This window comes from Melopsittacus undulatus, chromosome 12 (assembly GCF_012275295.1).
Source record: "Melopsittacus undulatus isolate bMelUnd1 chromosome 12, bMelUnd1.mat.Z, whole genome shotgun sequence".
NCBI lineage: Eukaryota > Metazoa > Chordata > Aves > Psittaciformes > Psittaculidae > Melopsittacus > Melopsittacus undulatus.
In genome coordinates this window covers 20669206-20691195 of record NC_047538.1, presented here as the reverse complement: position 1 = coordinate 20691195, position 21990 = coordinate 20669206, and the positions used below count along the sequence as shown (strand labels likewise).

General features: G+C 40.9%; 1 protein-coding gene across 1 annotated transcript in view; it reads right to left on the bottom strand.

Annotated features, from left to right (window-relative positions):
* Nucleotides 1-20696, bottom strand: part of ATP2A2 (ATPase sarcoplasmic/endoplasmic reticulum Ca2+ transporting 2) — a 39729-nt gene extending 19033 nt beyond the window's left edge. The window contains exons 1-5 of the mRNA XM_005145135.3: nucleotides 20450-20696; nucleotides 19353-19370; nucleotides 19181-19263; nucleotides 12441-12545; nucleotides 9741-9879 (exon numbers count right to left, since the gene is read on the bottom strand). Coding sequence (XP_005145192.1) covers nucleotides 9741-9879; nucleotides 12441-12545; nucleotides 19181-19263; nucleotides 19353-19370; nucleotides 20450-20567 — 463 coding nt within the window. The 5' untranslated portion in view covers nucleotides 20568-20696. The remainder of the gene's footprint in view (nucleotides 1-9740; nucleotides 9880-12440; nucleotides 12546-19180; nucleotides 19264-19352; nucleotides 19371-20449) is intronic.
* Between the last annotated feature and the right edge of the window lie 1294 nt (nucleotides 20697-21990).

The following is a 21990-nucleotide window of genomic DNA, read 5'->3' as shown; positions in this document are numbered from 1 at the left end:
TTGTAAGTATATGTATATGAAGGGATCCAATAAATCACCACAAATCCCCTTTCTGTATCATTACAGTATGTGAAAACTAATTTAAGCCACAATGCCCTTGAGCAGCAAGAGAAAATAGCATTAGACAAACGGTGACCTAGACCAAAAATGGCAAAACTATTCAATATGCTCTCTTGATGTCATGAGGAGGTTTAGATGCAGACATATAGTAGCAGCTGGTTTTTAGATATCATTGAACAACAGGCTAATACTTCAGCACACTGTGGTGTAACCCCTGCCAATCTGCAGAAACATTCTCAAAGTACTTAAAGCAGCTGGAAAACTACAGCCAACCCAGATACACTACCACATTTGACAACACTGTTAAGTATTTATTCAAGAGTAGCACAAAAAAGCTGCTAAAAATCATGTTAAAACATTCCAGTAACTGGACAGAACATATGTGAAAGTTTGCAAGTGATTTTCCAACCCATTTCTTATGAACAGCTCAGTTGTTCAAACTAGGAGAGACCCCTGCTTTAACAGACAAGTGATACTTGAGCATCAGTATGTCCATGAAAACCATCACCATCATTATCAATTGCCTGAATCACCAGAACTGAAGTGTTAGATTTATTAGGATACTGCAGCTTTCTATGTTCCTCTCAACAAGTTAAGACAGAACACATTATTCAATCACCATCTTTGCCTGAGAAGCCTGGAGTGAAATATTCAAGGCATTTCCAATAGGCAGGAAAGCTGTACATCAGGGTCAGTTACAGAACTATTTTAAGCAGCTCTTTGCAAAATAACAGCTCTGACAACCAGTCATTTATAGACTTGAAGATACTTTCATGAGCATAACTGAAACTGAATATACATAGGAAATCATCCTATGGTAGATAAGAACCCACAGGAAATTTTAGTAAGCCGTCTAGTGCAGATCTCATCTCAAAGTAGAAGGCTTTTTTCCATACACTTCAACATAAGAAAGAAACTGGGGGTGTTTTAAATACAATTACATTTCAATCCATAGAACCAGTAAAAGTATGACCCAAGACTTGAAAGACAAGAAATTAGAAGGTGAATATGTATTAACATTGCTAAGTATAGAGCTGCTACAGTCTAAATGGATATAAATCCAGTTTTACATCTAAAATAGCAAGTCAGTTGCAGAAGTATTTTCACTCATTACTTTAACCAAAGGGTTTTTAAATCCTAAATAGTCACCCCATTTCTACACCTATTCTGAAGAAATCAAAGAAGCTGCTTTCAAAACTGCCCAGGTACATGTCCTTAAAGCACAGCACAGCCAAACGCTTAACTACTGATTAAACCAGCCCTTCTAACTATAAAATTGACTGCTTCTTGAATGAGCAGGAATAGGGTTTGGTTCAAATCCTTACAGTTTTATTCATACAACCCTTTTATTCATGCACAGAATATTCTTAGGATTTTTATACTGTGATTCAGCACACAGTAAAGGAATGGTTAAATACAACCTGGTCCCTGTAAACCAGAATAAACAGCCATTTTATTTAACTGTGCATGAGCCTATATTGAAGCAGAATATTCAAGTTTCCACTCCTTGATGAAGCCTGGAGTGGTATTTCATTCTGATCTGAATTCTTATTTTAAACAAGCCATACTCCCTCACTGAAAGCACAGACAATTGAATAGCTAAAAATCCTGGCTCCTTCAGCTACCAATCTGATTATTGGCAATGTTAATCTCACTGAGATTCCCAGTGATTACATTCAACACTGTAGCATTTCCTCTCGAGTTCAAAGCTCTCCACATCTCATCTTACTCCTCCCAGTGCTGTGATAATGTTATAGGTCAATTTCCACTCTGTATGTACAGTAATTTACAGGTATGTTTAATTTCAAGCACAGTACAACCCCACTTATCAGAGCCCAACAAAGCAGGTGTGCACTTGCAGAAATGATTGCAGTTCCTCAAGAAAGGGTTTCCTTACAACCTAGTCTTTAAGGACAACCCAGCACAGAAACTGCCCTGTTCACCTCGCAAAGCTGCCTTGAAATGGAGGATTCAAGTCTCCAACTACAAATATAGAATATATTAAGCAATGTTAGTCCCCATTTAATGACAAGCAGTGACTAAAATGATCCCCTCATTATGTAGGTATTTCATTTGAGCACTGATAATCCTTTTTGCATTACCAGTTTCCAAGACACCAATACTACTAAATACTTAATTTCAGAATATGGTCAAAATATAGCCCAAATATACAGCCCAAATGCACTACTAGCATGCTGCAGGCTAGATCAGCCTGTGGTTTAAGCAACCAAGGAAGACAGGGAGAAGTGCTGAGGCACAGTTTTATGAACAGTGAAGCTGGAGGCAAAATAAGCTTATTAAAGCTGTGTGGATTTCAGTCCCTGTTATATTTTTAGCTACATCTGGTTATCAACAAAGAACTTTAAGACTACAACAAGACCATATTTATCGTTCAAGTTTCAAATGTTATTATAGGTCTTCTAACCAAAATTGTTTGTGGTAGGAGATGCAGGAAGCAGTATTAACTTCACCTTCAAGAAGCCACTGTGATATACAAGAGTCCTCAACATGAAACTACTACTTTAAATGTGTACTTTGAACACCGATATCAGCTCTGTTAACTGCCTCTGGTCCCTCCCACTTGCTAACAGCAGGTTTACAAACAGGTACATCATAAAAAGTGGACAGTTTTGCTTCCTTTTTATGTTAACAGAAGCATTACAAGAACAATTCATCTTCTTAGCAAAGAAAGTTGCATGTTTGCAAACAGCCCATCTACCTGATCACAGTAAATCAGAGTAATTTTGCCTCTACCAGTCAGAACAGTTGTTCATATACAACATCCACCTAAAGTTTTCTTATTTATCATTAACCAAAGCTAGTGTTGACCTGTATCTGTGGGGCTGGAACTGGACTTTAGCAATAAAGATTATCAATACAGTTCTAAACTATTCTGCCATTGCTGTCCAATTTTGTAACTCTGTTTTAGGCGAGTTCTGAAGAACTGGGACACTATTTCAGCACGTGGTTGAACACTGCAGGAACACAACAGTTCCCAAAAGGGAGTAAAAACACCCCCAAAAAACTGCCATAAAACACCAAATGGAGAAGACAGGAAAAAGTATAAAACTGTTTCATTCCATCCCTCCCCTTTTAAGTGTCTTAATAGACTAAGGTTTATTGTTATATGCTCCAGGTCTTCAAAAGACACTATGGTCTTTTATCTGCTCCAGCAGGATGCTCTAATTTGATAAGGCTATAGTAGAAATGCTACTAAAGTCTGAAGATATAACCTACCACACTACTATTAAAACATTCCTGATTCAAAATACACCATGGATGGGGTTTTACAATTAAAAGGGACAGGAATGAATTAATACAATTCAATACAAATTCAATACAAAAATTAATACAATTCTTTTGCCAAAAAAACATTAAGTGTTAGCAACTCTTGCCTTTGTTTCAACATCACATATTACTATGGGTACATTATTTAATCCACTTTCCCTAATGAGATCTTTAGCTTCTTGGAAGAGTTAGTCATTCCAAAGTCCCCTTTCTTGGCTCAAATGAAGTTTCTTATCCTCTAAATTAGAGGACACACCACTGTGTGAACATTCATTAATAAACTGATGACAGTGAAGCTTCCTACATTAAGTATGGGCATCACCTTAAGGTTTAAGAATTGAAATGGGTAGGCTTGAAGTAACACATATGTGATGCTTCACACTTTGATAAGTCAGAAATGAGCATTGTTTCTGCTGGGGGACAAAAAGAGTTAAAGCTTAGACCTGACCAGAACAACTGCTTCTATGCAGAAGTACAGCTGTCGCAGCACAACTGCTTTATATGTTAAACTTCCTTAACACAAGCTCAGTTTAGCCCCTCTTCCCCCCTTGCATGCACACAATCTCATCTTCCTATTGTGTTTCATTTTGTTAGACTATCAGAAACCTCATTTTTCTTCTGTAGTAACAGTTTTTAAGCATTTAACACTTCCTGAACAGGGTATAATAAAATGCTACCAAAAATCAGCAACTCTACAGAACAGGAAGATTGAGCCTATCTACACCTTCATACAAGGCCAAGAGTGTCAAATTGTCAAAACTGGAAGAGTGAGTATGAAGCATATTTTAAGTCTCCTTAATTTAAGGAATTTATATTATATTATATAATTATATATATTATATTATAAAATTATATATTATAAGGAAACTTATTTTAAGTTTCCATTCCAAAGCAGTAAAATACAGCTTTTTCTGAAAAGAAATCCAATACCACTGATCCACTCAGTTTTAACTGTACCAGTAAAACACCATTTGCTTTTAGTGCTAGGATGACAGAACAGCACATTTGAATACATTCATTCTTTGCTTTTATGATGCACATTAGATTAGACAATATTCATGAGAAAAAAATATATACTGTATTAAATAGTGCATAAGACTTGAATCATTTCTATTGTATTTCTTCTTGTTTTGAACAAACACACTTTTAAGTGTCACCCTCTCTGAAGAGGGCACCAGAATACTGAATAAGATGTGCCAACAGACCCTGTCTGTAAGTCTGCACTTATTTCTAATCTGAATTTATCTACCTTTAGCTTTTATAATTAGTGGTTCTATTTATATCATTGTCTTCTAGATTAAAAACTCTTGTGATCAGCCTATAAAAATAGCAGAAAGAACAAAGTGGCAAATTAAGTTTTAACTTTTGCCAGATCAAGTAGAGAACAAAGCCATCTTCCCATCAAAGCTGAAGCCCTGTTCCCAAGGTAGGTTACATCTGGGCAACACAGGAACAAGCAGTAAGAATCCTGGAAGGTGCAAGTTGTCTTCAGCCTTGCTTTGCCACGGTGATGTGGTATTAACAGAACATTATCTTGATGTTCAAGTATTTCGGTCAGTACTATCTGTGCTTATAATAAAACCCAGCTGCAATATTGATTCTAATCAGCACAGAAATCAGACATGGTCTGAATTCAGACAATTAAAACCCAGTTTCATTGGTTTTACCCAACAGTTTGGCAACTCTGGAGGAAAATGCTCCAGGAATTGGGAAAAAAATTGGATATGTGCTTTGCAAGCTTTCAAATGTGAGTTCAAAGTGACACAAGTTTAGGATGTGCCCTCAGTTGAACCTCACCAGACTTCAGTGGAGTGTACAATGGAGTTTGGACAGCATCTGGTTATCTCGCAACTGCCTGTGATGCGCTCGTGTTTGACAACCAAAATGCCTGCTGAAGCTCAGATTTATGCAGCACTTGTAGATGTGTTTATCAACCACTGATCCTGCTCCTGTATTTTTTCTGGTTCAAAAGCAGTACTTTATGGAAAAAGCAAAATGAATGCAAACACAACAATCTGCACTAAGAAAACCGAAGTCAACCAAAAACTATCTTGCAGTCAACTTCTTTGTGTCTCAAGTGACCCTCACAGCAGTATGCTTTTATAACCTCCAGTAGGTCACTATTCTGGACTTACTTTCTCCTCCTTTTCATTGTTCTTTCATCTCAATAGCTAGAAAAAAACAAACCTACATCTCTAGTACCAAGTCTGAAAATTGATTCTAGTTATTAGAAACACAGGTGCAAGGACCCAGATATTTTAGAGTTAGATCCTCAATATCAATGTTCATTGCTTATACCATCAGGGAGAACCTGAAGCTCTTCATAACCGCACTGGAACTTGAAGGAGTTCAGTTTAAGGATCTATCTTCCCAAGCTTCTTCATCCCAAAATTCATGTTTCCTTAATTATAAGGCATCTATGCTTTAGGAAAAGTCTTAAGGTACTCTGCAGTTAGAATTAAAAGCCTCAGAAAGCAGTTCTTGTGTGCTTTATGCCAGGTACAATCTTAAAGTTAAGTCTTCTGGAATACACACTAATTTAATAAGCAACAGCTTCTGGAAACTCCGTGTGCATTTTTAATCCACTGAGTACTTACAGATGTAAGAACAGATGACAAGGACCATCATTCAACACTTCAGAGAGAAGAGGAACTACCATGGCTCCAGTTTGGTCATTTACTGATTGCAACTAATATACATTCATTTATTAAATTACAGGAAGTCAGATTTTAGACCAGAAAATACAATGGAAGTGTCAAGAGCTTCTGTTCCCAAACGTGCCTCCAGTTTATCCTAGTTTGTATACTGGACTTCATACACAACATCTACGAACTAAAGCCATGCTGCCTTAAGTTTCTGTTTAAAATGTTACTTCAAGCAAGGCAAACAAAACCTCCATTAAAACCAAGGACTTCTTTATTAAGATAGCCACTAGTTACAGATTTAGAATGCACCCCCCAATAAACTTAAGCTTTGATTAGTAGCAAGATAATCCATTTAAAACATCAAACTGAAAAGCCATTTGAGGACAGCATCTGGCCTTCTTTTCAGTTCATCAATTCTAAGAAACAAACAGTGTAGCTTAGTAACCCTCACACACTACAGTTCTGAACTATGTCCACCAAAGGTCTGCAAGCAAATCTAAGGCATACAGCCCAAACCTGTAATCCCAATTTCATCCTGAAGAGTTCCCACTGATTAAACAGCATCTTTTCCAACATCTCTGCTGAAGTGGACATGGAAGAAATTCCTTCACACATATACAGTTAAGAAATTCATGCCTGCACATTCTCTGGGCAAACATGGACTACAGTGTCAGCTCATATACCTGGCATTTTAGTGTAGGATTTCTGTTGGATTTGTTAACTACTGGGCATAAGGACCAATAATTGCTCATAGAGCGTTCTGCAGTGTCTGTATGCACACTGATCCCCAAGAGACATGTAAGACATTAGGTTATCTCCCACTTTAGGGATAATCTAATTCAGGTTATTCTATATTTACTATAAGGTGACTGTGCAGTCCCGCAGTCTCTCCCTATCACTTCTAGTCAAATAAACCAGCATCCATTTCCTCTGCAAACTGATCACTTACAGAAAACATCTTCCAGGAGCTTTATTTTAGAAGGTCATGAAGCAAACTGTAGTCTATATAATGAATGCAGTCAAACTCCATGAACAGCATAAGGAGCCAGAAGAAAAAGTAATAGCATAAACCATTACTGCACTGTCTTTGGCTTACGTTAAGCCAATCAGATTACCTTTAATGGGTTCAAAACTATGGAAAATACCAAATGATTCTGGAAATGGTTCAATGCTACTTATTCTCAGGAAACTCTTGCAATATAAAGACACAAATACATTCCCCCATTTTCAATCTACCAGCTCCTGCAACAAAGACATATTTCTGTGTCAAGCCCACTTACAGCTACTCCAAATTAACAAAGCTGTTATAATGTTAAATACAACTATGTTGTAATGGAAGATCTGTACAAAGTTGTTCAAAATTAGGTATCAGCATAGGGGAGAAACCTATCACCTGGTTATTTATGCCACTCGGTTGAAAGATATTTGCCTGGACACACAAATGTCATTGGCACTTTGCCTAGAATTCCATACCCAGATATGTATCCCAGTATGAAGTGCTCTGTCACTTCCCTACATGGTCATCTTTTTGCAAACACCATGTCAAAGGCCATCGCAGTACTCTTGCACTTGAGGCAGAGACATGCACACAGTCTCTCTCACCTCCAGGTCTTGACACTAACACTGGTACATAATGTCTTGCTCTTCTCTACTTGCTTGGTGGCTTTTCTGAGCTTGATTACAATTAAAATATCATCATTGTCTAGCTACAAGTCAGTATTGTTTCAGTATCAGAATTCATATTATACTGAAGCACTTCTGTATCAGACATCTATGTGACTTAAAGTACCTTCACTTAAAGCTGCAGTTGATCATATCTGTCAATGTAAGAAAAATATGCTGAGAGCTTAAGACAAACTGTTGTGTCATCAGCCCCAAGGCAGAATATTTTAACCAGCATGAGCTTCTACAGCCAATCCACAAGCTAGACCACCTACCATAAAGGACAGTCATAGAAGCTGGCTAATTTGTTTCCCTGCATGAGCATACTAGCTTTTAAGTTTGTCCTCCACCTCTTTCAATAGAAAGAATCAAGCAGAAAACTTTCTGTGCTCTAGACACCTGGCAGAACAGCAAAATCCAGCATTTTTCCTTAGTGAGATACCCCAAACCAGCCCAAAATACAGTCATCACTTTGCAATTTACCAATACTGCTTTAAAGTACCAAAAAACACAACCCCAGTGTATTCCCAGGATATAAACTGCTTCCAAGACTACCATTCTATTGCTGACATTTAAAAACAGGATGAAGACTTGGACTAGACATTTACTGCAGAATCTGTAATTTATACAGTTCTGTTTGCCTCAAAAAGGACACAAAAAACATCAGCTGCCGAAACCAAACCTCATTGCAGAGCTCGCAGATTTGATTGTACAGTGCAGCAATAGTGAGTCAAAACAGCTGAGTAAGTGACAAGGTATCACAATTCACCCTTTATTTCAGCTATCAGCACTTTGTATTGGTACTTGTTCCTCACCAACAGATGTTAAGAGGAAACCAGCTTCAGCCTTCATGAGATTCATGCTTTGAACTATCCCAGCCAGGGCTGCTGTGGCTGAAATCATCCTATGCACAAAACTGAGGCTCCAGACAGAGCTCAGTGAATCTTAGAAGTTTCTCAAGAAATGAAAGCTGGGCAGAGAGCCAACACCAACTTCATTTTGAGTGCATACTCTCTCTGCTTGCTAATTAAAACAGGAGGAGAGTCAAGTTTAAGGGTTATATATTTATCTCCTCTTGAGACAGCTACCACCTCTAAAAGCAAAGTGACATTAGCAAAAAGAAAGTTTGATGTACATCCTAAATTGTTCCCCAAGGAACAATCACTCACGTAACAGTTGATAATGACCTACAAAATATGAGTATGCCATCAGTCCTGACACTCTACAAGAATCACCTAGTTTTATCTGGGAAGGGATAGGAAACATTAAAGTCACTGACAGGTCCAGTTTAAGAGAAGTTATTGGTACAGCATTATCACCAAAATGAAGGGGGTTTAGCTGTCAGTATACAGTACTTCTATTTTTGCACTTCCTCCAAATAAAGATATACCTCTCAGGGCAAATCTAAGTTATTAGAAAGCTGGATGCAATAGTCCAGTCTTTTAAGACTGGTACTTCAAATGCTTACACTGGAGAAACAGGAAGCTCTACTTTGTATAGATCTCTATTTGTGCCTTCTACACAGCAATAGGCAAAAGAAGCAATAAAGAATTATGAAAGATGAGGAAACAATGATGCCACATGCTAGTCATACCGGCTGAGAGGACTGAGAAAGGTGCTGCTACTACAAGTATCAGAGTTGAAATCAACCTTATCTTTCCTTACATAAAGAGCAGAATGTGACTGAAAGTGTCTTTACATTCCAAATCCTAAGGAAACTGAATGTATTTACATGCAAGGAAAAAAAGGAGTATTTTGTGATAGAAAACAGGCAAGTTAAGACACTCTGAAACGAGACTTTAGAATACAGTCCTGACAAGTGTTAAACCTGTGCTCCAATTAAGATGCTTTGCTTTTAGACCTACCAATTAAGATAAGTGGCAATTCGAAAAACAATTCCCTCAGTGCAAATGCACATTTAAGGTAATTATGGATGAAGAGAGGCAAGACTGTTCTGAAGTGAAAGCACATACTTAGGTGTCTTTGAAAACTCCCCCCAGGGCCTCAAATCATTAAGATAAGGCCCCCACAACAGTTTTACACTACTATGCTAATACATGTATGCAGTACAGGAATGAGTCTTACCTGCCACTTCTACAATATCACCTGGGACAATGTCTCTTGCTTTAATCCTCTGTACACTTTTTCGGTCTTGTCGATATACTTTGCCCATTTCTGGTTCATATTCTTTAAGAGCTTCAATAGCATTTTCAGCATTTCTTTCCTAAAAGACAACAAAAAAGGTGCAATTTTAAAAGCCCTCAAGGAAAAATACATGTGTCAGATCTGGTTCTTCAAATGCATTATTAGATGAATCCTGGTGACTCAGCTCAGTTACATTTATTAATACAGAAAATGATGTGACCTCTCTCCTTATGAGGTTGCTGAATGGAAATAATTATAATATAATTCAGATATTAAGAGGGCATTTACAATCTAGAAGTTATTTATTCAAACCCTGCAGCATTCCCCATTAATAATATCTGCCGTGTCTTGTTACTGGGAGGCCACACAAAGAGTTCTATGTAACACATGGATGCTTTTTGACATGGAAAAAAAGCATTAAGCAGAAATAAGGCTCATGGATATAGTCTTAAGTGCATCTCACCAGCTGAAGCAGCTTAGACTCAGACTGAAGTGGACTAACACTCCCAAATTTTACTTACTTACAGAAATCAAGGGTTGCACTTGCAAGGAGGTTGCAGTGAGGTGGGTATTGGTCTCTTATCTAAGATAAGAAGTGACAGCACAGGAGGCAACAGCCTTGAAGTTGCACCAGGGCAAGTTTAGATTGGACATTAGGAAAAATATCTTCACCAAAAGGATTGTCAAGCACTGGCACAGGCTGCCCAGGGAAGTGGCTGAGTCACCACATCCCTAGAGATGTTGAAAAGACATGTACATATGGCACTTAGGGACAGGGTTTAGTTTTGGACCTGCCAGTGCTGGGCTAGCGGTTGGACTCAACGATCTTAAAGGTCTTTCCCAACCTGAACAATGCTATGATTCAGCTGGGACAGCCAGTTCAGTGTGTTAGACTATATCCCTTTGTTCAGTTTGTTGCTTGATGTTATGGTAGTTAAGACTAATCACTGAAGTACTAACAGATGGCACTTTGGGGAAAGTGCATGTGAGAGGAAAGGTTGAGGAGGGCAGATCTAAGGCAATGACTCAGTTGCTCACATCCAGTACCTGTAGAAACAGATACATTTACGGGTGGAGACTATGTACTGAGACTTATTTTCCATGCCCATTAAGACAAGGGAATGAGTCATTTAAGCTCTACAGTAATTGTTTCACAATTCCATTCACTGTATGTGTGTGTATATGTACATATACATATATATATGTATTCTTTGTACACTATCATGTCTGAAAAGAAAGACTGGTTATTTCCTACAACAAGGTATACAACTACAAATAAAAATCCTCAAACTATATGGATAGCTTTACCTTACATTTCATATTCAAAGTTACTACATGTAGAATTGTGGGGACAGTGTTCCCACAGGAGAATGAATATTTGGTACATGAGCTCTGAATAACTCTGAAAGATACAGCAGCACAGAATTGTACCTCAGTTTCAAGTTAAAGATTAGTTCTTGCACAACTGCTTTATAAAGATTTGAATGGAAAATGACACTTAAGGGGCAATGCTGTCATCTCCTGATCGACTTTAGCTTTCCCCTCCATACCAGCTCTAGCAGTTGCTCAGCAAGCTGCTAATAATGGAGTTTTTCCAGGGTTAGTCTTCTTGTGCACAAGTTAGGCAGCTTACTTGGGCTAGCACAGAGCAGAGCACAGGAATGTGCAGTAATGCCACTCACTGCCCTTTCTGCTGGCTTGCAGTGTGTAGGTTCCTCTCTAACATGTTTTAACCTGTTAGCAGGACTCCTCCTCTTAATTTGTTGGGGTTTTTTTGACAGGTTCATGTTTTAAGCATGAAACCTAATGTGCTAAGATAGCAAGTAACTATCACATTAACACCAGCCAACCAACCACTAAAACCAACCTTACAAAGAACTTAAATAACCCTAAAACTCCTAGAAAACCTTTTATCTGTAGAAAAGCAATTCTAATAAAAACATATCCTGCCCGAAGAGATCAAAATAGTAACCTGAAGTTCTATGAACAGTTTTGTTCTGGCATCTCAAGCAGTGTTAGAATGTGTTACTGGTATTACTGCCTGTATGATTTATAAAAAGCCATCTGATTGATATCACAGCTGATAATGAAGGAGAAATTTCATGGTATGTAGAAGAAGCTTCTGCCTTTTGACAGCCATGCAGCCTTTTGATGTACATTTAGTAGGTACAATAGTAATTGAATAGGAAGAATTAACACTGTATTAATGCATTAATAAATGTACTAAAACACAGCACTTATCTCAAGAGGAAAGAGATTACGAGTGTTCCATCCTTTGCTCCTTAGCTGGGACAAACTCCCTTTGTTGCAAGCTGATCCAATTGATTGTTTTTTGGCTTTACAAGATTTAACTTATTTCCTTCATTCTGGACTACCCCATCCATGTGTTCACCAGTGTGGGGCCAGACACACCAATGGGCACTTTGCCCTTTTGGCAATACTTCTGAAGCTTTCATTTTACTTTTAAGTCAACACTTTCTGTGCATAAGTTTTATGGTATGTTGACTCTAGGGAATCTAAAGTTAGTAACACAGATTACTTGCATTGTATGAGACACCTGACACTCCACTGTGTAGTCCTTCCTCTTAGACTAAGAAAACTCCAAACATTTGAGATTTGACACTAAAAATAGCTGCATACCTGCCACACTCCCACAATCGCATTAGCTACTAAGATGAGTAAGATTACAAAAGGCTCTACAAACGCTGTGATTGTTTCTTCACCTTCTTCAAACCAGGCCAGGACCTGGAAGAGAAACAGAATGATTTAAATTACTAAATTATTTACACAGACACATTGCAAACCCGGTTAAGTTTCAGTTGAGTAATTCTGGAAACCCCTCAATCTTCCAAGCTGTAAGTCTGTAGTTCATGAATGAGTTGGCAATATGCAGGGGAAAAGGAGAAAGAGAATCTTTAGTAAAGTAGTACAGAGTTTATTTCCAAGGCTGCTCTTCTTTTAAAGGGGCAAGCTATTTATCTGGGTAACGTTTGCTTCAGAAATGCAAGCAGAAGTTGCGACAACAGCTACAGAACACAGACGAATTACTCTGACTACTCAGAACACTAAAACTTTGTAGAATTTGAATTTTAACCAAGTTAATTGTTCTTTACCAACAACTCAGATACACAAATGGAAACAGAGAAGAGATACAAAAAATAAGCATCTACTTATTTAAACATAAGCAGTGTCTTATTGAAGCATCTAAAGTGAATTGTATAGTTACATCTGAAGTTGAATTCTAAGCTGAGTAGCTGCTAAAACCCAAAACTGGATTTTAAAGATTTAAAAAAATAAATCCACTTGAAGACTTGCTTGAAAGGCTCCACATGCTTTATTTCAGTTCTTTTGCTTTAGAATGACATCTAGTTTTAGCCTTCTGCCATTCACCTGACTTGAATGGGGATGTGTCAGGGCTTCTGCAGTGTTCTGTCACTACTGAAAGTCAAACTTATATGACCAGAGAGGAAGAGCTTTTTCATCAACATGTTGAGCAACAGGAAGCCTGGAAAGTGACAGTAAATAGGAACAACGTGTTGAGATAATTAGGGCTGGTAGTCAGGCAACAGCACTCTGAATCACTACAAGACTGCAGCGAGCAAACCGTTACTAAAGCGAGCGCCATAATTCCACCAACATGCTGCTCAGAGCTATTGCTCAATTGTGAAACACTCCAGGATGTTAAAAGGAAGGAGCAGCAGCAAGAAAACCTCAAGCAGAAAACAAACTGTCAAGCAAATGCAATGCAACAACAGATTTTTATTACAAAAAGGATAAACTTATAAGATCTAGGCTATGATTAGTAAGATTGAAACTTTCCAACTGGCAACACAACATGTTAAGGGTCTGTGTAATCCCTCTGGAGAGGGGATTTAGTTAGGATCTCTTCCACTCCCTACATCTCAGTGTTTCTTCCCTCCTCCCACACCACTTATCTCCAATACCCAGTAACAACTTTAGTCATCTGACCTGCTAGAGCAGTCATACAGTCTACGCTGTAGTCTTCACTCCACGCATTACCCTTTATTTCATGGACAGCTTTTACTCTGCACCAGCTCTGCTGCCTCCTGTGTAGCTACACAAAAGGCTAACGGTACATTTCCAGTTTCCTTAGCATATAACAAGGTCACACACTGCCATCAGAAAAGCTGCTTAGTATCTGTTTCTCCCCTCCCTTTCTTTATTGGAACTCTGCAGAGCCTATTTACTTCCAACGAAGTAAGTAAATTTGATCATTGTGATGTCTGTAACAGAGCAGGCACCTACAAGGCACCTGCAACAAAACATCTGCTTTACACAACACTAAAACATAATCCTTTCAGATTGAAGACCACATGTCTTGTAAAAGAACACTGAGAAAACCTGCAACTGTAAGAGGTAAGGAAAGTAGGTACAAGGACAGCAAGATCCAAGTATGTCAAGGAGAACCAAAATTAAGTTTTCAACAGATCTTTTCTTTCAATAAGGCATTATTTCAGAAAGAGCACATGAACTCAGCTTAGAGATCCTGACAGTACAGATCTCATTGTTTAGATCTTTGATAATTTTACCCAAAACCCCCAATCTATGACCAGATGAAAATGAAGTACCTAATTAATGCTGGAAGGCAGCAACACATTTCTCCCCTAAAAGGTTTCCATGCCATTACTAGCAGTGGAGTGACCTGAACTCTAGTTCTAGAATGTTTTAGTAAATATAGTCACAGAAATAACAGAATACATGGCGAGCTCTTGGGTTTGGCATAGCAGATTACCGCTATTTTAACACTACATTTAGGATACTAGTGATATATAACACGTACTACTGTAACAGGTAAGGTTATTATTTTACAGTAGCCTGAAGTAAAAACAAAACCACAACAAAACCCAAAGAAAAAGCAGAACAAGGAATACAAGTATTTAACTAGGTGTTTCTAGTAACAACAAATCATATGCTGAAGCCTGGTAGAGCCCAGACAACTCCTGTCAAAGGCACCGAGTCCTTGTCAAAGTTTCCACCTATATACTTTTAAGACCCTGGAGAGTTTTACAGCAAGATTTTTTATTTGACTACTACTCAGAAAGGCCCCATCCTATTTCTGCCCTTATCACTTTAAGACTCACATGCAGAACAGCTTCATTTCCAGGTCACTGATCTCCAATGTATTGTTCGGACAGTATGGTCAGTAGGTAAAGCTAGCATGCATTTAAGAAGCTTAGAAGAGTGGCTGGTAGGGAAAGAGGAAGATAATTGCTCAAGAGAAACCCAAGTCTGACAACATAAGGAGAAACTTAAGACACAAAAGTCCCATACCAACAGCAGCTTTCATTCAGCATATTTGCTTTAGGGCTGCTAGAGCTATGACTTGCAGAAGTCTATTTTAATCAAAGCCTAACAGAGTTAACCTGCAAGATACTATACACAACAACAGGCAAATGGCACTTAAGTCTTCATGGTTACTGATAAAAAGGGGGCAGAGCTACAATGCAGAAGGCAGCCAGCAATGAGATGGCTACTGATGCAAACAGCTAGAACATCAGCATCCTTACAGCTTTCTGCACTTCTACAAGGTAATTATCTCTGTATTGTCAGGTAAGCAATGGAGGCAAGCGGCCTCAGATGACTACTTACCATTAAGTAACAAACAGAATTAAAGAATGGAGGTTTCAAGATAGAGCTGGGTTGCCCAGCAGGCTGTACCCGCTTACCACTAACAGAGGAAAAGCAAACAGTTTGTTGTCAGCAACGTGACAAGGGTATTTGTTTGGTTTTCCTTTTGACAATGGAAACTTAGAAGCAGGCTGTGTGAGCAAGACCTCATCCTAACAGAAAGGAGCCCTGGACTCATTAAAGCAGGCCATGTAAAACTATGGACTGCTTTTAAGAGGATATTGTGAATTGAGATTTAGTATACTTTGGACAGAGTAAAAACTACTGCTCGAAAACCTGTCTTTCAGTGTTTTCTCTTTTCAATACATGTTAGCTTAAAATTAAGCAGTTGCAAACTATTTCAGTAGTCCTAATACTTATTCCATTACATTTATACTGAACACCAGGAGCTACTACAGAAAAAGCTCCCGGGTTTAGGTCAATTTGGAGTAGAGATTTTTATTTGCTACCCAAGGAGGAGGAAAAGAAAGGAAAATCAGAAAACCAAGCCAAGAGAGTTTGACCACACATGTAAGTACAAGAATTTTATCAGGTTAGCAGATTAATAGCACCCATCAGATAAATGCTACTTTGGATTTCTGAAAATAAACATGTTCCTGTGTTTCGTGTAACAATAAGGAAATTAAAGATACATAGCACCCCCAGTTTGATTTTCATGAAGAAAAATGGAATCACAATCTCTTCTCAAAGCTTTAATCACCCCTCCCCATAAGTTGGTATCTCAGCTGCTATTAAGTAATCTGAGTTTAGCTGAAAGCATGTCAGTGTGATGTTCCACAGCAATCTTTATCTTGTGCCACATACTCATTGCCACTGACCTTAACAGGTAGGTTTTGGGGTGATTTCAGGACAAAGCCTGCGCATTTCTGCAGCACACCTTACTTCCTCTAAGAGTATCTTTGCTCACCTTTTAACACAGATTAGGTTATACTCCTGCTAATTTACAGGCTATAATCTTCTCTGGACTAAATCACAATACATTGTTTTAATCTATACATGGATATCCACTACTAGGAAACATTCCCAGAACAATCATAATGCTCTTAGGATGCTGTATTAAAACTTCAGGTTTGGGTAAAGCTTGTAGTCTATGCTGCATCTTGTAGAAGAAAATTCACTCTATATGAAGGCCAAAGATAAGATTGCACAGTTAAGCATACAATCACTCCTTAAAGCATAGATACTTCACCAAAGAAAAGCTTTACATCAGATGCACCATTAACATCTTGCAACTTGTCATTTACACAGCAAAGAAAGCTGTTCTTTTATGTAAATAGTGTAGATCTGAGTACATGCTACACAATCAGCAAGAATTAAAAGCCATAGTTCATGGAAAATTAAACATCCTTTTACTTGCAAGCAGAGTCAGGCTGTGAAGGCCCTTGAACAGCTGAGATACACTCTACGGGTTTACTTCTGTGTAGGCTTCACAGAACACTGAGACAAAGTCCAAGCCTATAAACAGATCTATTTACTCACCATAAGAAATTATTTATATTGTTTCTCTTCAAAAGCCATACTTAAGGCTTTTACTAACTAGACACATCTGTAACAGCAGTTCCGACTTGGAACACAGGACATAGTATCTACAGCCAACAAGCACGCAGCATATGACCCCTCCAATCAGCCAGAGGGACACAGATTCAGCTGTTAGTCTGATTTATTTTACTGACACATACCTGACAGGGGGTGTGGGAGTAGAGGACACAAAAGGCACTTCGAACAAAGAAGTTTATGTTGTATGTAAGAGGGGATGTTTCTGCACCAAAATCTCATGCAGATCTCTGTTAAAAATGGCTTTTTCTGTGCAGTTACTCCCAATAGTAAAAAATCTAGTATAATTTGTGATCACAACACAGTCACCAGAAAAGCTTCCACAGTGCAAAACAACGGTGATCTATACACCTCAAGATGCTCTTTCTCATACAGACAATAAATTATCACCTTCTGAGCAAGAAAAAAGCCAGAAATAAACAAAGTTTTTTAAAGTACTAAATTGTATCTTTTTTATTAAGATTTCATCAAAAGAGAATCTTTGCTACTAGCATCAATTTATAGTGGATCTCTGTAGCTCTCAAATAGAGCAGAAAAGGCAGAGCAGTAGCCCAAGGTCATATAGCACGCCAGTTGCACAGAACCCAGATCTATCCCACATTCCATTAAAATACAGCCTCTTAATTAGACAGTAAAATTAAGCATACTGAAAAAAGAAACTGAATTCAGATACTAATCAAGCTTTCAAAGAGGGCTTGGCAGTGTATGTTATATGACCTCCGTCAGTCTGGTATTGTACTTACTCAGATTCAACAATAAAAGCTTAGAATTTGGCGAATTTATTTTCCACTTACTTGGCTGTAATAAAACCACATAATGTACTTTGGCATGAAAGGCTAACAACCTTCTGCACTGTCATTTAGCTCATGAGATGAAAGTCACGCCTCTTCAGGTACAGAAATACATCCCCTTCTCACCCTCTGGGAGGGGAAAATGGGAAAGAAGAGGGAAAAAAAGCTTTTGAATGACCTGTTCATTCAATTTCCTACAACCAGCCTGATTTACTCCCCATGAAACAGAAGAGTGAGTAAAGCACATCTGTCTCCATGGTCAAGACCAACACTCAACTGATGATAGTACATGCGTACCAAAATCCAGAGCTCTTTGAGAAGTGTCAGCGTGGGGGATAGCTGAAGCCTCTCTTGGTGGAAGAGGAGCAATACAGCATGTTTTGCAGCAGCCACAATAGAGCAACCCTCCCCCATCAAACAGAACAGCTCCAGAGCACATTCTCCTCTGAACATCCTAATTAGTTTGCCCTTAACTAAAGGGTCACCACAATTTCCACTCCCTCCAAGAGCTGCAGCATTTATTCTTTCTAAGTAGTTAATTGCAACTCCAGGGCAAAGTCTACTATAAACTTTACTCCTACCTAAACAATTTAATGCTCTGCACACTTCTATTTCTGTTGTCCAGCTCCCCAGGACATACAGCCTTCATCTTTCTTCTGTACTTAGCCTTTATCTTCCTTTTCAGTTTTTCAGCAAACACATACCCTTTACCCATTAGGTAAAAAGACTGCATAAAAACACTTTTAAAGTTATAATAGTTAAAATTGTTCTTATTCTTTTAATCCTGTATGTAAAGCAAGATGTCCATTTAAATGACCGGACTACTCAAAGGTCAGTTACCAAATTTGGTCAACAATGGTGCCATCACAGCCGTCATCATTCTTGTCACTGTCAAAAGCAACAACTGTCACCTTGCTATTATCAGGAAGGGAAGGCAACTGGAATATTCACCATGTAGATTCTATTTACAGTCTGCACTGCATCCAAAAATGTCTTCCAATGATTATACATTGAGCTTGATAACGATTAACTCAAAGGCAAGAAGAATGTCCAGTTAAACACTTACTCAAGGTTAGTTTTCAAAGCCAACAAAAGCATTGGGAAATCCCACCTCAAATAAGCAAACCAGGTTGAATGAGAAGCACTTTCTAAAATACCTGTCAAGTGTGGTTACGTACTTATGACTCATGCAATGAAAGATGCCCTGAAATTTTGGTTTCTAGCATATGGAAACCTCTGCACAAAGCAACTGATTTAAGAGATAGCAATTTCCTTTGTATCATACACTTCTACCTTTTGAGAAAGGGTAACGAGTACACACAGCTCCTATCCATTGTCATTCTGCAATACAGAAGCCTATGAAATGACAAAATAAATCATACTTACAAAAGATATGCAAGCTGCCAGCAACAGAATTCTAACTAGCAAGTCTTCAAACTGTTCAATCACAAGCTCAAGTAAGGTTTTTCCTGCAATATGTAACAAAGCCATTTAGTTAGGTACCTTAAAAAAGGATGAATTATCAACAAGAACTAGCAGATTTCATGAACACACTTACCTTCCTCTGCTGGTAACTCTGTCAGCGCAAGATTTTTCCAGGAAGCATGTCAAAAAGAGATCATTGGAGAAACACATTAGAGAGCATTGCAAGGCATCCACTAGATAACGTTCCTGGTTTGCACACTCAACCGGGCTGGATTTGACAGACATACTGAAAGCCTCATTAAGGTGCCTCTTTTCATTAAAGCATCTGAATAGGCCTGATGGGTTTGCATTTTAACACACTTAGAGGTTAGCTGGAATGTGCCAAGGGTTACAATTCAGCCAAGTCATCACTCCAGCCAGCTGTGGGACTTAGGCTGGTGCTGCACACAAAGGGTCAAAGGCTCAAAACGCTTTTCAAACGCTTTCTGACCAAGGTTTTCCTCCACATTCACTTAAAAAAACCCCAAAACCAAACAACAAACTTGAATTAAGATATTTCAGATTCTTTCCTCCATTTTAAGGGCATTTTCTTATTTCTCTCTCCCTTCCATTTCCTTACAACTAGATTTAGTAATTCCAAGAGGCAAAAAAAAGTGTTAAAGCTAAAATATCCCCACCGTGTAATTTCCCCATAGCTTTCCAGTTTGGTACAACGGCACTGGAGCTCAAAAGGGACTGGGAAGGCCAAGCAGGAAGGATTACTGTTAAAAAAGAAACATCGGCCGAATCCTGCGTCCCGCGACTCGAGAGAAGAATGTAAAATAAGGGACGAAAAGGCACTGAAAAGGAGGGGAAAATGAAGGTCAAGAGGGACGAAACCCACACTAAAATCATAAATAAACAACCTCCAGGGCTTCATTTCAGACTGAAAGGAGATTTCCCAGCGTTAAGGTGAAAGGAAACGGAGGTGACATCCTCCTTCCCAAAGCAGCCCTGTGAGCTCGGGCTATGAAAGAACCCACGAGGTGGAGTTCAAGTCAGCCATCTTCTCTCCCTCGCTCCTATTCCGGGTCCTGTAAGAGATGCCGGCTTCGCCAACACACACACACGTTTAGGCCTCGGAAGAGGGCCCCGGGAAGGATGAGCTTAAAAGAGGAAAGGGACGGAAGAGATGAGAGAGGGAAGACGATGAATGCCAGGGACAGCATCCCCGCGGGCCGCTTCACCTACCATTGGAGCCCCATTTCTCCTTCAGCTTCTTGACTTGCTCCAGGCTGAGCCCAGTGCTCTCGTTGACGCCGAAATAAGCCAAAACTTCCTCCACAGTCTTTGTGTGCGCGTTCTCCATGGCTGGGGCAGGGAGCAGCAAATGGTGCCTCGCCTCTTCCTCCTCAGCGGGCGCGGCGGCGGCGCCGAGCCCCCTCCTCAGCCCCTCGCTCTCTGCCCCACCGCCCCCGTGCTATCACCATAGACCCCCGGCCGCGACTGAGAGGAGCACCCGAGCCCACCTCAGCGCTTCCTGAGGGAGGCCGAGAGGGGGGAAAAATATACTTGGAAGATTAACCAAAAAAAAGAGAGAAAAAGGGGAAAAAAAGGAAAAAGGGGGGGAAAGGAGCCGGAAAAATAAGAAAAACAAGCCCTCGCCCCCCTCCCACCCCACACAGGCTCCGGGGGAGCGGAGCGGCCTCTCCGGTGGGGATGAACGGGGCTTCAGGCACCCCCCAGCTCCGGGCGGGCGGCTGAGGAGAGCTCGGGCCCCCGGAGCCGCTGTCGCCTCAGGGGCGCGGGCGTGCGGCGGGTGCCTGCGCGGGGATGGGCCGCGGCCAGGTGATCGAGCGGCCTCTCCCTTCGCCTCCTCGGGCTCCGAGCCGCCGCCGCGGAGGACGATAACGGCACGGCCCGGCACGCCTCACCGCGCTCAGCTCCGGAGGCGGGTGGGGGGGGGAAGAAAAAGGCGTAGGTGCCCCTCTGCCCGCCTCTCGCCTCCACCGGGAAGGGTCGGATCGCCCCCTCCCTTCAAGCAGCCCGATGCTCCCCCTCAGCCAGCCCTAGGCCGCTGTCGCCCTCACGGCTCGGGCTATGCTCGCTCCCCGCTGGCTCCCGTCGCGCACCGGCGGCGGCTGCTCTAATGTAAGTCAGGGGCGCTGGGCCGCCCGGGCCCCTCTCGCCGCCGCGGCATGTGGACGCCGCTCATTGGCGGAGCCGGCGGCGAGGGGCGGGGCTAAGGGGAGGCTCCGCCCCCCGGCGCTGAGGCGGTGGCAGCGGCGCCTGGCGCGGCCTTGCGCAGCGCGGCCGCCCTCGGGGCGGAGGCGGCGGAGGCGGAGGCGGAGGCGGAGGCGGAGCGGCCGGTGCGGAGCTCATGCGGCGGCGGAAGAGCTGGGGCTGAGCAGGGGGAGAGGCCGCAGGGGGAGAGGCCGCAGGTGTGGGGTGGGCTCTGTCCCGCCCCTCTGCCCCGGCGTGAACCGGGGTGGGCACCTCTGTCCCGGCCTCAACCTGCGCCGGGGAGCTGAGGGGAGCTGAGGGGAGCAGCCCGCCCTCCGCCTCCCGCCCTCCGCTGCCCGCTCTCCGCCCTGTCGCGATAGCACAACCGGCGCAGGGGTTTGACACGGGGCTGCTCCGGCGCGTGTCGTGACAGGAACGTCAGCCTTACTGTGGGGACTGCCCTCATGTCTGTCGTGACGGGAGCCTCATCCAGCCAAAGGGTGAGTGTGGGGCTGTCTCTACCCCTGTCGTGACAGGAACCTCATCCAGACAAAGGGTGAGTGTGGGGC